Source organism: Salminus brasiliensis, chromosome 9 (assembly GCF_030463535.1).
Source record: "Salminus brasiliensis chromosome 9, fSalBra1.hap2, whole genome shotgun sequence".
In the NCBI taxonomy this organism is placed as follows: Eukaryota; Metazoa; Chordata; class Actinopteri; order Characiformes; family Bryconidae; genus Salminus; species Salminus brasiliensis.
Window position 1 is genome coordinate 7,760,808 of NC_132886.1, and position 16,938 is coordinate 7,777,745.

Genomic DNA, 16,938 nt, shown 5'->3' on the forward strand with positions numbered 1-16,938 from the left:
GGAGGTGAGCGCTGACTACGATACGAGCAGGGTTGCACAAATGGCCTAAGGGACTGCTGTTAACGCCCAAAGCCTCTCAGAAGCCTCTCAGTTGATAGTGAACATTCATAGCATTTGGGGCTCCAAGTGGCTCAGCAGTCTAAAGCATTACCTCTATGGCCTGGGGTTGGGGGTTGTGAGTTTGAATCCCAAGCCATGCCACCCTGCCATCAGCAGCCGGAGTCTGAGAGAGCACAATTAGTCCCGCTGTCTCCAGGTGGCTGGATGGCGCTCTCTCCTCTTCACACTCTTGAGCATTGAGTGTTGGGAGCATACCCTCCTAATGCTAGCAGGAACTTCAGAAAATCAGCCAATGAACTAATGAGGTAACAGTCTGTCATTAGGCCTATCCCTATTTATTATACTCATCAATAGGCATTGGCCTGAATTGTATCACTTTCATCCTATAAACCCTGGGTTTTATTATTCTGTGTAAAATCACAGTTCGATTTGGACAGTATTGGTGGTCAGTGACCACTCAATCAAGCCCTTATTTACTGGTTAATGCCCTGGTCTCACTAGGGCTTAATTCTGACACAGCTCTAGCTGCACCACCTTCTGAAGGGGCTTCCCAGCTCAGCTCTAAAGACCCCAAACAAGTTAGCATATGCTAATCCTATCCTAAGCATGACAGTTTTTTCCCCCAGTTTCAATAAACTGATAGAGAAAGAGAGAGAGGGTGCAGAAGCAGACAGTGAGGAGCCTGAATCATCAGCTTTCTGTAATTGTAATGGTAATGGTAACCAAGTTAGCCAGCATGCGAATCACTGAGTGAGCTCCTCAGCTGAGACGAAACCACCCACTGATCCAGCAGCCAAAGACACTGTAGTTTTGCTCTGACCTAGAAGACAAGACCTGTTCTGATAAGTAGAGCTAGACCTGAAAGATATGCGTGAATTAAAGGAGGCGACGGGGTGGTGATGGGGTTCGTGAACTAACAAATGGGAATTTATAGGATGTTGGACTGGGAAGAGAGGCTTCAGACGTGTTCCTCCTCCCAAAATTCAGTTATTCAGACCAAACTTTGCTTTTCAAGTGAGGTATTCTGCCATAGTAAAAGCCATGCGTTGTATCTTTGTATACACTTACGTTTATTTGCATCATTTGGGCCTTTTTTAAAACCCTGATTCCTCGATTCATTGTCAAAGCAATTGGAAACAATTAGCTCTAGAGATGGTCAATATGACTATATACCAATATTTTATTGTATTGTGATAAATTTTGTTATCGTGATACTTAATATACTTTTCTAAGCATATAGAGGAGACTGTGTAGTATATTCATTAACTATGCAGGTGTTTACAGACCTGAAGGAATGGTATGGAGTTGAGTTGACTCAGCTGTGTCTTCTGTCATGTGTACTATGTATGTTAAGCAATGGTGGGGGTTGATTTACACCCCTCATGGGTTAGACAGTGACATCCTATATGTGGAAACAGTACAACAACATATGACGTGTAGTGGGGTATAAAACGTGAGGTGTTCCTTGGTCTAAAGGGAGGGCAGAGGGGCACAGAGAATTGGCAGGCTCTCTCCACACTGTACTTTTGATTGGAATAAAATATTTCATTATTGCAACTGAAAGACGTGGTCATGAAAGTCCTGTCAAGAGAAGTCCTTCCAAGAACACCTCAACTGTTAGTGCTTAATTAACACTGATCAGCTGCAGGTTTTATCATGAACAGTGTAATTAGACTGGTTGAATCAGATGAGGTACAGCAACTATTAAATAATGAAAATCACTGTATTCAGTACGGGAGAGTCTCTGAATAGTAGTTTTTAAGAATCTGTCACTACTGATGTCTTTAGTCTATGATTATGTGTATAGTGATAAATATTGTGATATAGTATTTTTACCATATCGCCCAGCCCTAATTAGGCCTATACCTATTTATTGTTTAATATTTATCTATTTATTTATATTATTTATTTCTTTATTTATTGTACTAATCAATAGGTATTGGCTTAAATTGTATCACTTTCATCCCTTTCAGTATATATATATATATATTCAGTATATATATACAGTATATATAGTTTGGCGTGTCGTGTGGAGTCCCACAGGGTTCTATCCTAGGCCCTATGAAACTGATGATAAATTGACAAATATGACAGCAAGGAAGTTATGAGAGTGACGATCTGAAGTGTGGGCTTACATACAGAGTCCAAGAGGAAGGCTAAGGTGAAAGACAGATGATATCCAGGGTAATATCACACAGTTCAAAGAGAAACAGTGGAAGGAGTATCTCTTCCACCTCTGTTTCTAATCTATAAATAATGCAGCACCTTTTTTTCTTTCCTTCACTCCTCCCGCTGTACTTTGTCTCCACTTCTTGTGCAATTAAACTGTGAAGAGAGGACTGCTTACTGTGCGTTTTTTTTTTTTTTCGTAACAGAAATCAGTTTAATCTATTGATCCGAACAAAGCTCTCTTTCCCACACTGTAGACTGTGATAATTTTATCACACAGTCTTGCTTCAGAAGCGCTTGGCCACTGCTGGCATCGTGTCTTCGGGGCCCGTGGCCCCTGAACTCGGCGCTGTCACATCTGAAGGCGTTCTGAGGCTTACCGCCGAGAACACGCCTCCCTACTCTCTCTCTATATCCGTTCATTAGACGGTAAGTGGTTGTGTCACGTACAGCAACGTACATGACATTTTGTTGTTCAAACGCTGCGTTGCATCTGGGCTTCGGAACGAGAGAAGCTTTGTGGTGACACATCGGCGGTCTCTGGGGGGATATTCACCATTTTATTTCTCCTTCCGTGAAGACTACCCCCCCATCGCTTCCAGTACGAGGCAGGGTCAAAGTGTTACATCGCGCACATTGACAGTTCTTTTGAAATTAATGAATGCACACACTCCTGTATGCTTATGTGCATGTGTGTAGACACACACACACACACACACACACACATAGTCTCTGACGCCCTCTCTGAGTTGTCTCAGTGCCTTTTTTTTCCTCTGGTACCAGTGTTTTCCTGTTGATAAGGTCGAATTCAATGTTAGAGCTTTTTAGAGACTTGCTGTAATTGGTATTTACACACAAATGGAGGCAGCAAAGTCTGGGTCATGCTTGTGATGCCATGCGCAGTATTTTCTAGCCAAGCATGATGTATCAGTGGGTGATTTGTTGAAAAATGGGATAATGCAATTATTTTGTGTCCTATTTTTTAGCACATAATCTTCAAAACACCAAAACACCAACTTTACAGAAGAAGGAAAAAACCCTCTTGACTTTCAATGGAAGTCAATGTGAAGCGATTTTATTCCAAGTCATTCTGGAGCATTTCTAGTGGTCCGTTTATCATGAAATGTTGATACGGTGTAAAGGACAGGGGCCTGATTTAAATTGTGTTAAATAATGGAGAGAGACTGTATGGACAAAAGTATTGGGACACTTGCACATTCATTGATAGTATAGCAGCGTAAACCCATCCGTCTCTCCAAACACATTCACACGTCCAAAAAGATAACCCACTACTCTCACTACTACCCAAACACCAGCAATAATCGCAGTGCAATGTGCAAATTTGCATATTCCGTCCCACCGGAGACACATTTGACTACCCAGTGTAAATGCATGTGGCTAAAATCTGATCAGGAGACTAACTATCAGATACAAGCCACACAAAGTGACCAGGGGTCTTACACATTTAACACGGTCATGAACATGCTGCATGAAGCTGGACGTACATCTTCAGCGTGAGCATTGAGCACTTGCTTCATTCACTCTAAATCAATGCCATACGAAAGCAGCCCCCCTCGCTCGAGGGTGCAGTGTAGAGGTCCGTGTGTAGGCTTTACCTCGAGGTAGTATGATTGGATATGGTGGAATGGTCCATTTTCATCAGGTTTCTCTACCATTGTTGATCTACCTAGCTGTTGTCCGGGTGCTCAGCTAGGCCTGCTGATGGCTGCAGCGTCCAGAAACATTTGTCCCAACCTTGCACACCATCCACTGCTTTAATGAGCTCACCTGTTTAACAAAAGGAACCTAATTAGTCAAATCGGGTTTTGTGGAACATTGCTGGAAGTGCCTGTACACTCCTCAGCTATTCCTTCAGGTCAAGTGCCCATGTAGCACTTGATAAGGACTAATGAGGAGGCACATGTTTGCAGTTAAAGAGATGAAAGTTGCTGATGAAATCACGGTGCATTCATTATCTCCTAGACAGGGATGGTAGAGGTGTTTTAGAAGCCTTTGACTAACTGCATTAGAGGGAGGCAGAGGGTGGACTGGCTGAACATCACTGTCGTAAACTAGAAGGTGGAGAATTGGTGACGCTGATGGAGATGTTTATGCTACAGTACCGTAGTTCTTGTAGTATGCAATAAAGAAGGAGGAAATAAAGAAAACTATAGGGAAATCAGATTACACACCACACACACACACCACACACACACCACACACACTCTCTGCCAGTTAAAGTGTCATTTTTCACAGCACTCAGGTGCACTGAATGCGATTCTCTCACCTGTTCTTTCACATTCTTCCGGTCGCAATCACAGGCCAGGAGGAACTGGCGGACTTTTCGACTGCGGGGTGCGGCAATTAGCAAAAGGCAGTGCTCATTAGCTCTCTCACAGCCCAAAGCAACACCCCGTTCTCCTGGTGCCTCTTTCAGCATTTCCCCTTGCCTCTTGTTTCTTCTCTTCTGCTTGATGTTCAGCTGCAAGCTGAATGACTCCTCCGCCATTCAGTTCAGCAGAATGCTACAACTGTGATTAGGTAGCTATTATATTCACCTTTGTTTGACTATATAAATTCCATTGGTGTGCGCAAGGGGCGACCGTTGGCGTCCTGCCCCGGCCACTGCCCCTTTTGTCTCAGAATTAATAGAGCCTTTCTTGGTCGGCATTTAAATTACTTAATGTGCTGGCATGCAAAACCTGTGGCAAATGTAAAACTATCCCTTTGCTGCTGGTTTGTTGCCTGATGCTTTCAGCCATACAACAGCACTAGTGGATCTGGGTGCCATCTGAATACGTTGGCTTAAATTTGACAGTGCAGGAGACTGGAAGGGTGGTCGTTGTTATGTATAGCACTAAAGACACGTACATAATAAAAGCAGGTTAGTTTAATGCTGGTATCAACACAAGGCACTTTGAGAACCTAGAGCCCTATTCGCATGGGGTTGGTTTTGCATGGGGAGTTTCTCCATGACTTTAGTCCCGTCCGATTCCTGCACCGCTTTAACCTTCTGTAAAACGAGACGTAAAAATGAGCCTGTAGCTGACAGCACAGATCAGAACAAGCATGTGCTCGTATCCCAGTCAACGCAACGTGGAGCTCACATGGCTGGAACTAGGCGGGCTAGGGTTTGTATATGCATTTTTACTGGGACTCAGCCTTGCTTCCCAAATGGGAACCCCGATGGAATCCATGTTTTACCCCCCTTTTGGTCCCATCTCTGACCCTAGTGGGCTTCCATGTGTGGGGTCAATGTGGAACCCAAAGACTAAAACTTTCTGGTTCCCAGTTGGGCTACCCATACCGACCCCTCATGGACATGTTAGCTGGGAGCGAAAATGGAGTTTATTGTTGAGTGAAAGTGGATACAGGTGGGTCTTGGCTACATTGGTCTACCTGTGTACTGTGATTCAACTGTACGTCGCTCTGGATTGGAGCTTCAGCCAAATGCTGTGAATGTAAATACAAACAGAGCGACACAGTGAAACAGTAAACAGTCCTGTCCATTCATCCATCAGGGTCATGGTGGGTCTGTAGCCTACCTGTAATCAGGAATACCCTCTGGACAGTGGGCAAGTCCATCATAGGGTACCACAAACACAACCAGTCACTCCCATGCTCACACTCACCCTGTCCAAGAGGACACAGGGAGAACTCACCATACTCCAGAGAAAGGATCGAACCCATAACCCCAGGCCCCTGGAGCTGTGTGACACCTGCAGCACCACTGTGCCGGCTTGATACAGTAACATGATGGTTTATTATTATTATTATTATTATTATTATTAATAATAATAATAATAATAACAATACTGTCAGTTTAATGACTTAATAGGATTTAGGATTACGTCTGTTCTAAAAAAACACTTGCTGAAAAGCAGAACCTCAGCCCCATATCCCTAGCCAAAGCCTTTTCTGTACTCCACTGATGAATACCTTGATTCATTAAAACATCCACAGGAGCAGTCATCTAACAAAGCCCTGTGATTGGTCAGCTTGCTCGGAGCCCATAGTAAAAAATAATTGGTTAGAGGAAGGTAGGTTTGTAGGTTGTAGGTTTCTTCAGTATTGCCATAATGACTAGGGATGCACTGATCCGATACTAGGATCGGATATCGGTCCCGATACTAACAAAACTAGCTGGATCGGGTATTGAATAATTAGTCTGATCCATTCATGGAACCCGATTCTCGCACTGCTGTTATTCTAGGCTTCATAACCCAGGATTAACCAGAGTAACCTACAGACATCATACACAGATCATAGCAAACAGCAAGACTCTCCCAATCTAACCAGTATGCTACCATCGATCTGTCTTCAGCTATCAGCGAGTAATCCAGCTCGTCCTCCATAAAAGGAGAACGAGAAGGGAGGAGCTGCTAGCTCCGCTTTAGTCTCACAGATTTCAGACTAAAAGTCCTGAGCCCAGGCAGCAGTGTGCAGAGGTCCAGCACAGTTATTCATTTTAGTGACCAATAAACAGAAATTGGGTTCATTAATATCTGTGTTTATTTGTTATAGTTTGTTTTACAAAGTTAGTAAAGTAACGATTACAGCAATCCTGATGCCTAAAGTCTCTCCCAGATGGGCGGGTATACGGTTTATTCATTCAACAGCGGTATTGGATCGGTATCGGGTATCGGCCGATGCTCAAAGTTCATGTGTCGATATCTGTATCGGAACAGAAAACAATGGATCGGTGCATCCCTAATAATGAGCACCCAGCTGTGTCATCTGCAGCACTGCCGCTTAACAACACACTCATGCTCATGTGTATCACATGCCTGTGTTTTTGTAGTCTGTAGTGAAGCTAAGATTCGCAGCAATAATAAACAGTCAGCTTTTATGTGGGATGATTACACACTCCTTTTACCCGTTCCTGTTATCTTCTAATCCAAGCAAGCCTAGAGAGAATACATGTCTGTCGTTAGCAGCTGAGCACGCGAGACTGTTCTACACCTATTCGGTCTCCTCCCAAGCGCTCTCCTACCAATAAATATGCTGAAACAGATGTCAAACGGGTATCCAGCTGTCCTTGCGCGGAACAGAACAAATGTGTTGTTTTGCTCGGAGAGCTAGGCCGCGCTGTATGCCAAAAAAAATGAAAATGCGAGAGGAAAAAAAGGAAGGGGGGGGGGGTTGTTGTTGGGGGGTTGGTGGTGTAGAGGGGTATACTGTGCTGCACCATGAAGCAGCGTCAGGGCCCTAAGATGGAGGTCTTCCTCCCAGGCCGAGACAGGCTGTTGGCCGGGGGGACGCTCAGGAAGGCTTTGGCAGCCCAACAAAGCAGGGCCTTCAGCTGAGGGGTGGAGGTTTGCAGCACCCAGCATCCCCTTTGGCAGGCGCACACAGGCCGCTGTCGTGAGCTGGAGGAGGTTGGTAGGGGGGGAGGTGAGACGCTGGAAAAGAAGGCCCTCGCTTTTATTTACTCAGGCCGTCCTGGGCCTGGACATTTCTCGACAGGGTGACGGGAGGCGGAAAAAAAGCCACGGAGCCAGCAAAAGAGAGAGAGAGAGAGCAGATGAGGAGCAAACGAGCGAGAGAGAAAGGAAAACAAGCTTCTCTCTTTTCCTCTCTGCTCTCCAGAGGCTGCTCTTGCTCCCTTCAGTTGGTGTTCACACACTCGTCTGGGGGCGGGTTCACCCCGCTGACCGGCAGGATGGCCCAAAGAAGAAGAGTGCGGTGTGAACACGCTTCTCTTTCCTGAACTGCCTTTCAGTGCCTATTGTTCAGCTGCGCCGCCGTGTGCATCTGCAGTTGACTTTGAGTCAAGTCAAGTCAAATGTATTTGTATAGCCTTTTACAGCTGTCACAAAGCAGTTTTACACAATCAGTCTAATAACAATCTAAGACCCCCAGTGAGCAGCCAACGACGCCAGTGGCAAGGAGAACCTCCCTCAGAGCTGGAGGAAGAAACCTTGGGAGGAACCAAGACTCACAAGGGGGACCTGACCCGTCCTCCTTTGATCAGAACTATTTATTAATTATTGATACAAGTTACCAAACCATCTATACTGTTAATCTGCTCTGATCATAATCATAATATAATAATCATGGTGTAGTAGAACTATAGTCATGGCAGTGATGGTCAGAGTAATGATGGGTAATAGTGGTGATATTAATAGTGGCAGATAGTTAAGAGTCTATTTAGGATTTAACATGGTCATTAGACAGGTAGCAGTGGTAGGAGGGTGTGCAGCTGGTCTGGCATGGGTGGTGGTGGTGTAGGTGCGGGCCTGCTGGTCAGACTGGTGAGTGGGTTTTGTAGTTTGTGGTGGACTTGGCAGGCATAGCTTGAATTCTGAGACATGTATAGTCTGAGAGAGAGTGGAGCTAAATATAAATATGTATGTTTATGTCTATTCCTGTTGTATATTAAGTGACTTAGTGATGTTGTCCATAGCAGTGATATATAGAGTATTAATAATAAAGTGTCCGAGTGCAGTGGTGTTGGTGAAAGGTTCACAGCTTGTTCAGGAACCTGATGGCTTGTGGGTTGAAACTGTTCTTTAGCCGGTTTGTTCTGGCCTGGATGCTGCGGTACCTCCTGCCTGATGGCAGTAAGGTGAACAGGCTGTGTGCTGGGTGGCTACAGTCCAACCAGCTGTATTTTACTAGTATTAGTAGTTGAAGCAATCTAGAGGATTTGATTTCCTCTCAAAGTCGGTCAGTAAGGCTTCCTGCTGATGTTTTACCACCATCAGAACTTTTCCAGGTGCTTCTTTTGCCAGCTTGTACAAAGCTCTCCTAAACTGTATGTTACTTAGCCAGCAGTGCTAAAAAAAAAAACCCAAAATCTGTCAGAATGTGTTTCTTGAATAAGATTGTGTGAAGCTGGCACGTTGCCTGGGGTGGGAGGTTTCCGGCAAGAGGACGCTGCAAGGGTAGCCCGTCAATGTGCCTCTTTCAGCAGTTTGAGGAACAGGGGGTCGACCTGTGACCTCATCTGTTTCCTGAAGATATGCAGCAGTGGGTTAAGTGATCGAAGAGGGCATGTTATCCTGACAGAAGGCAGAGCACAGCGTTTGAAAACAAAACAACACACAAAAAAAAAACAATTGAAGTGGCTGGAGAAGCCAAGCAAGTTCAAGGATGAGGAGTTTTATGCCTTCCCGCAGATGTCTCATAAATCTCGCCTGTTTCCCTTGTTTTCCTCTTTCCCACCTTTGCCTCCTATTTCTTTTTTCCCAGTGAGTTGGGAATTTTTTTTTTATTTAAACCCGGAAGGTTGCAGTGCTTCGGGTTATGCTGAAGGAAGAGGTGGACAGTCACCTTTCAAACCGTGGGCTGGCTTTGCACATTTCCGAGTAGCAAAAAAGAAACACAATATGTGCAGTTGTTAAAACTCAACCAAAAAAAAAAGTGTGTTTCTCGACTGCTGTTCAGAGCTCAGGATTTGGTCCTGGGAGATTAATGTGAGACTTGTATATGGAACACCAGTCAGTTACTGTAGGTGTCTGCTTAGCACAGGCTTCATTTTCACCCTTTATGCACATCATACACAAATATTGACTCACAGAAAATTGCCTTTCTTTTCTATTAAAACTTGGCCAACAGTGTAGGTAAGGTTTAGGCAGTGAAGGCTCTTAAGCTTGGTGCCATAAGAACTCATGCAACCTGTCATCTGACCAGTAGATTTCATCGCAGCTTGAAACACTGAAAGTGTTGAAACGCTTGGAAGTCAAACACTATCTAATATGCTAATGGTCATCTACATGCCACCATAAAAGCTCTCTCTTCAAGACCTTCAAAGGTTTGTCCTGTGGTATCTGACACTGAGATGTTAAGATCAGATCAGATCTTGTGGATCCCCCTCAGTCTGGTGCAGATCCAGTGTGTCCGACAGGTAAACTGTGCAGCAGGACCAGGTCACCTTTTCCCATTGCACTAACCTCTAGTCCCCATGCTTGTGTGCCCATTGTAGACATATTTGACAGTGGACAGGGGTTAGCATGGGCACTCTGACTGGTCTTCAGCTACTCAGCGTTGGGGGGTGCACTGTGTTGTATGTTATTCCTCCTATACCCATCCTTCAACATTTCAGAGACTTGTGGTGCAGTAGTCGATCCGTCGGATTTGCCCAGATGGGATAGCCTTGGTTGCCCTCTTAGACGGTTTTTGATTTTTCTCTTCTCCTTCTCACCACTGTTGATTGCTGTCCGCCACAGCTGACCAGGAGCACTTTGCAAGTCTTGCCAGTTTTGACATGCTCTAACCAGAGGTGTCAAGTAACAAAGTACAAATACTTCGTTATCTTACTTAAGTAGAAATGTTGGTTATCTGTACTTTACTGGAGTAATTATTTTTCAGACGACTTTTTACTTCTACTCCTTACATTTTCACCCAATTTTCTGAACTTTCTACTCCTTACATTTTTAAAATAGTCTTATTACTCCAATTTCATTTTCGTTTGTTTTCATTTCAGTTCAGTTACTCATTAACATACATCCCAGACCTTGACCTGCATAGTTCTTATATCACTGTTAAAAGTTTGAGATCCTTGAGGAACTTTTGGAGGAACTTCAGTTTGAAACTGTGGAGGAACCTCCTATGGTGCTTTGAGGAAGCTTCAGGGAACCTTGAAGGTTCCTTAAAGCATAACATTAGAAGATTCCTCCACAACTTCAAATTGAAGAACCTCCAAAAGTTCCTCAAGGATATTGTACTTTTAGCAGTGTGGATAATTAATGTTACTCGCTTCATCTTTATCTTAATGTTTTGGCTAATCAGTCTAATGTTGTGCGTGATTGGTGTTGGTTGCTGTAATGCAATGGGTAACATCACTACTTTCTAGTGAGCTACCATACCATGTGAGAGACTGGGGTTCGATTACCTTCCTGATTGGTTGTGCTGCACTATACCAATAAGAGTCATTGGGCAAGGGTCCTAACACTACATTGGCCCACCTCTGTAATATGAGTGAAGTCGAGTAAGCTTGTAAGTCGCGTCAGCTAACTGCTGTTAATACAGATGTAAATAAATGCATGACATCGTGTCAAATTAAGTGAGTAATTATTGTTGAATTGCACTGAACGTTTTTCATGTATCCTTCTTGATGTTGTATCATATGTCTTATTGTTAATGGCATTCTTGGGTAGCCTGTCTTGGCGACAGGACTGAACAATGTCCTAACAGTCATTTCGGAGATCTTTCATGTGCAAGAACAATGAAAGCAGTTGTTACGAAGTGAAAGTGTTGTAATTTACCTAATGTCAGGCGTCCATCTAAACAAACCCCCTCCCACCCACCTCAGCTTGCTTTTGGATGAAAATGTCAGAAATTGCTTTTTCTTTCACAGTGGGTATTGCCATTAGATGGCCACCTACAAGGTTAATTTCCTACCCTTTATTATGGAGTCCACTTTGTCATTCCAGCTGAATATTCTCTTGCCCCCTCACACACTCACTCCCTTTCCCTTTCTTTCACATTCTATGTGAGGAAGGCTTATGTCTATTCCCCAGTACAGCCTGTCTGGGGTTATTGTGTGCAACTGAAGCAAACGGCACTTTCTCTTGTCTTTGTGTGCAGATGGTGCTGATCTAGAAGATGACCCTTCCTGTTCTTGGCCTGCCTCTTCACCATCTAGCAAAGACCAGACATCTCCAGCCCATGGGGATGACTATGATTTCGGTGAGGACGAAGGAGGCCCTGGCTTGCCCTACCCGTGCCAGTTTTGTGACAAATCTTTTAGTCGTCTGAGCTTCCTCAAGCGCCACGAACAGAGCCATAGCGACAAGCTTCCCTTCAGCTGCACGTTCTGCAGCCGTCTGTTCAAGCACAAACGCAGCCGAGACCGACACGTCAAGCTCCACACTGGTGACAAGAAGTACCACTGTGGCGAGTGCGACTCTTCTTTCTCACGCAGCGACCACCTCAAGATCCACATGAAGACTCACGCAGCAAACAAACCGCATAAATGCCCGGTGTGCCGCCGAGGATTCCTATCCTCCAGCTCCCTCCATGGACACATGCAAGTGCACGAACGAGGGAAGGATAGTCAAGGCACGGGGCTCTCCCGAAGCGAGGAGTGGAAGCTGAAGGAAACTCGCAAATGCAGCCGTTGCGAAGAAGGATTTGATGTGCCGGAGGAGCTCCAGAAGCACATTGCCGAATGCCACCCTGAATGCTCGCCTCCTGAGGAAGGGAGTCTGGGGCCTGGCCTGCAGTGTATCTATTGCCATGAGCCATTTACTGATGAGGGTACACTACTTAGCCACATTGACCAGGCGCATGGCAGAGACCGAAAGGGCAGTACATGTACTGTGTGTTCTGAGCACTTTGCCACTGTGGAGGAATTGTATGCCCACATGGACATCCACCAACTGCCAGAGTCCAGTAACCACAGTAATAGTCCATCGCTGTTGACCGTGGGTTATACCTCTGTTTCAAGCACCACCCCAGACTCAAACCTTTCCGTTGACAGTTCGACCATGGTCGACTCTGCTCCCACTGTGCCCAAGACTCGCGGAAGAAGAAAGCGCGCCGCTCAGCATGCCGCTGACATTTGTGGACGACCTGCCAAACAGCCCAAAGTAGCATACAGCTGCATTTACTGCAACAAACAAGTGTTCTCCAGTCTTGCCGTTCTTCAGATCCACTTGAAGACCATGCATGTGGACAAACCGGAGCAGGCTCACACCTGCCAATTCTGCTTGGAGGTCCTCCCATCTCTGTTCAACTTGAATGAGCATCTGAAGCAGGTCCACAATGCCGAAGATCCCTCTGCCTTACTCGCCAGCCTGTCCGATTCCCTGCTGCAGTGCAACTTTTGTCCAGAGATGCTGGGAGACCTCAATGCCCTGCAGGAGCACATCCGTTGTTCACATGGCTTTCCCAGTCCAGTGGCCAAGGAGAGCAATGCCTTTTTCTGCCCCCAGTGTTTCATGGGGTTTCTGACAGAGGCCACACTAGAAGAGCATGTCCGACAGACGCACTGTGATTCTGGTAGCTTGCGATTCGACTCCCCTCTAGCAGTTACTCCCAAAGATCCCATTGTGGAGGTCTATTCTTGCTCGTACTGCACCAACTCCCCCATCTTCAACAGTGTCCTGAAGCTGAACAAGCACATCAAGGAGAACCATAAGAATATCCCCTTGGCACTGAATTACATCAATAATGGGAGAAGAACCCACAGAGCGCTCAGCCCTTCGTCTCCCATATCTGTAGACCAGGCCACACTGATCAAACAGGGTAGCACGTCCTCCCGTTCAGCGAGTGAATTCATCTGCAATCAGTGTGGTGCCAAGTATACGAGTCTAGACCTTTTCCAGACACACCTGAAGACCCACCTTGATGGTGTGCTGCCACAGCTCACCTGCCCACAGTGCAACAAAGACTTTCCCAACCAGGAGGCCCTGCTGAAGCATGTGACCGTCCACTTCACCATCACCTCCACCTACTACATCTGCGAGAGTTGCGACAAGCAGTTCACATCAGTAGATGATCTGCAGAAGCATTTGCTTGACATGCACACCTTTGTGTTCTTTCGCTGCACCCTCTGCCAGGAAGTATTCGACTCTAAAGTGTCAACTCAGCTCCATCTTGCCGTCAAGCACAGCAACGAGAAGAAGGTCTACCGCTGTACTTCGTGTAACTGGGATTTCCGACACGAGAGTGACCTTCAGGTGCACGTCAAGCACAGTCACTTGGAGAACCAGGGCCGAGTGCACCGCTGCATTTTTTGCGGCGAGTCCTTCGGCACAGAAGTGGAGCTACAGTGCCACATTACCACACATAGCAAGAAGTACAACTGCCGCTTCTGCAGTAAAGCTTTCCATGCCATTATCTTGCTTGAACGCCACTTGCGTGAGAAGCATTGTGTGTTTGAGGGCAAGGCCCAGAACTGTGGCACCAATGGCTCTACGAGTGGCGGTGGTGACTCAGTTGCCAAAGAGGACACAGACCTGCAGGGTATCCTTACCAATAGCCATGGAGGAACTGGGACAGGGGAGTCTCACAACAGCCATGATGGCAGCGAAGAGGACGTGGATTCGTCCGAGGTCATGTACAGCTGCGACATATGTGGGGCATCTTACACAATGGAGTCCCTCCTAACCAATCACCAGCTCCGTGATCACAACATCCGTCCAGGGGAGAGTGCCATGCACAAGAAGAAGGCAGAGATGATCAAGGGCAGCCATAAATGCAACGTTTGCTCTAGAACGTTCTTCTCTGAGGCTGGGCTCCGGGAGCATATGCAGACCCATTTGGGACCTGTTAAACACTACATGTGTCCCATTTGTGGAGAACGCTTCCCCTCTCTGCTTACTCTGACGGAGCATAAGGTCACGCACAGCAAGAGCCTGGACACGGGCAGCTGCCGAATCTGCAAGTTACCGCTGCAGAGCGAGGAGGACTTCCTGGAGCACTGTCAGATGCATCCAGATCTGCGCAACTCTCTGACTGGGTTTCGCTGCGTCGTCTGCATGCAGACCGTCACTTCCACCTTAGAGCTCAAGATCCATGGTACCTTCCACATGCAGAAGACCGGAGCCATGTCCACGAATCACCCTAGTGGCCGCTCTGCTATCGCACACCACCAGCACCACCAGATCCAGAAGCTCTTCAAGTGTGCTTCCTGTCTGAAGGAGTTCCGCTCCAAGCAGGACCTGGTGAAGCTGGACATCAACGGGCTGCCCTATGGTCTGTGCGCTTCATGTGTAAGTGCTGCTGGGAGCAAGAGCTCCAGCCCAACCATAAATGGAGGAAAACTGCAGCAGCAAGGGGTGCAAACGCCCGCTATCTCTGCTGCTGGATGGACCCAAGGAGAGAGTCTGAGCCCTGGTGGGGTGAAAGTCAAGGGAGCCTCCTATTCCACGTCATCCAATTCGTCGACATCGTCCACCGCAGCCAAGACACGGTGCTCCAGCTGCAATGTGAAGTTCGAGTCGGAGGCCGAACTGCAGACACACCTTTCAACGGTGCACAGGGATCAGATAGGAGAGGGCAGTGGAGGTCAACTGAGGACCCCTCAAGGATCCCCCATGCCCAGAGTGAGCCCATCACAAAGTGAAGAGGTAAGGCTTGCGTTGACCTCCTTGCTCTCGGGAAAATAATGAATACATGGAAATGTGAAGATATACTGATGGTGAAGGTTGACCCACTTGTTTGAAGTCTCACCTGTACTTCCTACTCTCTCTTTTGCTTCACAGAAGAAAACATACCAGTGCATAAAGTGTCAAATGGTCTTCCACAGTGAGTGGGACATTCAGGTTCACGTGGCGAATCACATGATTGGTAAGTTTCAAAATCTTTAGTTGTGTTTTATTACTTTTACCAGCAATGTTTTCATGCTGTGATTATGGATCCACATATAACGGGCCAATTATCATTCAGATAATACCAGAAAAAACCTGTAAGCTCAGCAAGTCCATTGTATTCAGGATACTGAGGGCCAACAATTGCACATCTGCAGCTTCCCCCACTCCTCATTACGGCTTAAATCCAAGCTGACTATGTGGTTTCACTAGAAATTACAATTAAAGCCTACTGCTTGGACAAAGTGTGTTTCATGCATTTTAATTCAATCTGTGGAGTTGAGTTAAGAGTGGATTTCCTTTTACAGTACCACTCTGGGCGAAAGGCCTAAGGACATGTATGACACAGGTAAAAGAATGGTAGCAAGCAGTAAGAGGAAAAATGTGAAACTGTGGGTAGTAAAAGAGTCATAAGAGCAGATGCTCTGATCAGTTATTTATTCTGCTGATGAATAAATGAACTGGTTGAGGTGGAAGATGATCTTGAGTTTGAAGAGTCTCGAAACAGCAACATGTGTACGACTTAAGAAGCCACAGAGATGTTCATGGTGGACGGAGGGAGGGGGGTCAGGTGTAATTCCAAGCACATCCTACATTTATCTCTTGAGGGAGCAAATATGTACATAAGCTTTTGTGTCATTGCCAATAGCATCAATGCTAAAATGCTAGCATAATCTTCATAATGGCAGTTTTTCAGAACGTCTTACATAAGTGTAATGTAAGTAAATCTAAATATAGCATTAGATACATCAACATCAACACCATTCAATACATTCTGGTGCACTTTGGCCTCACCTGGAAGACTTAAGCAGTTGCTAAGTTTTGTCCACTATCTTTAGCTGCAAGTGTTACTAAATAAGGTGGGAAAAAGAGGGGAACTGTCAACACAGTACTGCCTCTCTCTAATTATGTTATTACACCAGTTATAAGTTATTCTGTTATCCAATGACGTGTCTTATATAATGTATTCTGTTTTTTTCAATATTTATATTTATTTCCAATGTTAAAAGAACCCACATTCTGTTTTGCTGTAACCAAGCAATGGTGAAATCTTAACATCTGTGGAACAAAAAAAAATCTGACTTTCAGTCAGATCAAATAATCACAGAGGTATACAACCCGTCACTTAGTAGCTAGTAGACTTTTGGGAGCATATTGCCATCACAATAATCAGATGCAGGATCTGTGGAATGGCAGAACATTGCATAACAACAAACACATTCTTTCCTTGATGCTCTGTTTTTTTGGGGGGTGTTGAAAATGTCTGCTACAGTTTTGTGAGTCACTAAGCCAGGATTTCTCAATATTTACACCGCTGGTACTGTCTAATCTTTGGATGTTGTGCTAGAGGGTGAGACAGTAATTGGGTGGTGAGTGGGCGTTTCGGTTGGAGAACAGCATGAGTTTTGCTATTGTGGCTTGTTTTTAAGGGTCAAGGAGTTATGTCATG

At 45.6% G+C, this 16,938-nt stretch overlaps 1 protein-coding gene across 5 annotated transcripts in view; it reads left to right on the plus strand.

The window, feature by feature from the left end:
• znf521 (zinc finger protein 521) overlaps positions 1-16,938 on the plus strand; it is a 202,399-nt gene that overhangs the window by 78,595 nt on the left and 106,866 nt on the right. For all 5 annotated transcript variants that reach the window (XM_072687266.1, XM_072687267.1, XM_072687264.1 and 2 more), the window contains 2 exons: positions 11,761-15,248; positions 15,384-15,468. In XM_072687266.1, the coding sequence (XP_072543367.1) occupies positions 12,117-15,248; positions 15,384-15,468 (3,217 nt within the window). In that variant the 5' untranslated portion in view covers positions 11,761-12,116. The remainder of the gene's footprint in view (positions 1-11,760; positions 15,249-15,383; positions 15,469-16,938) is intronic.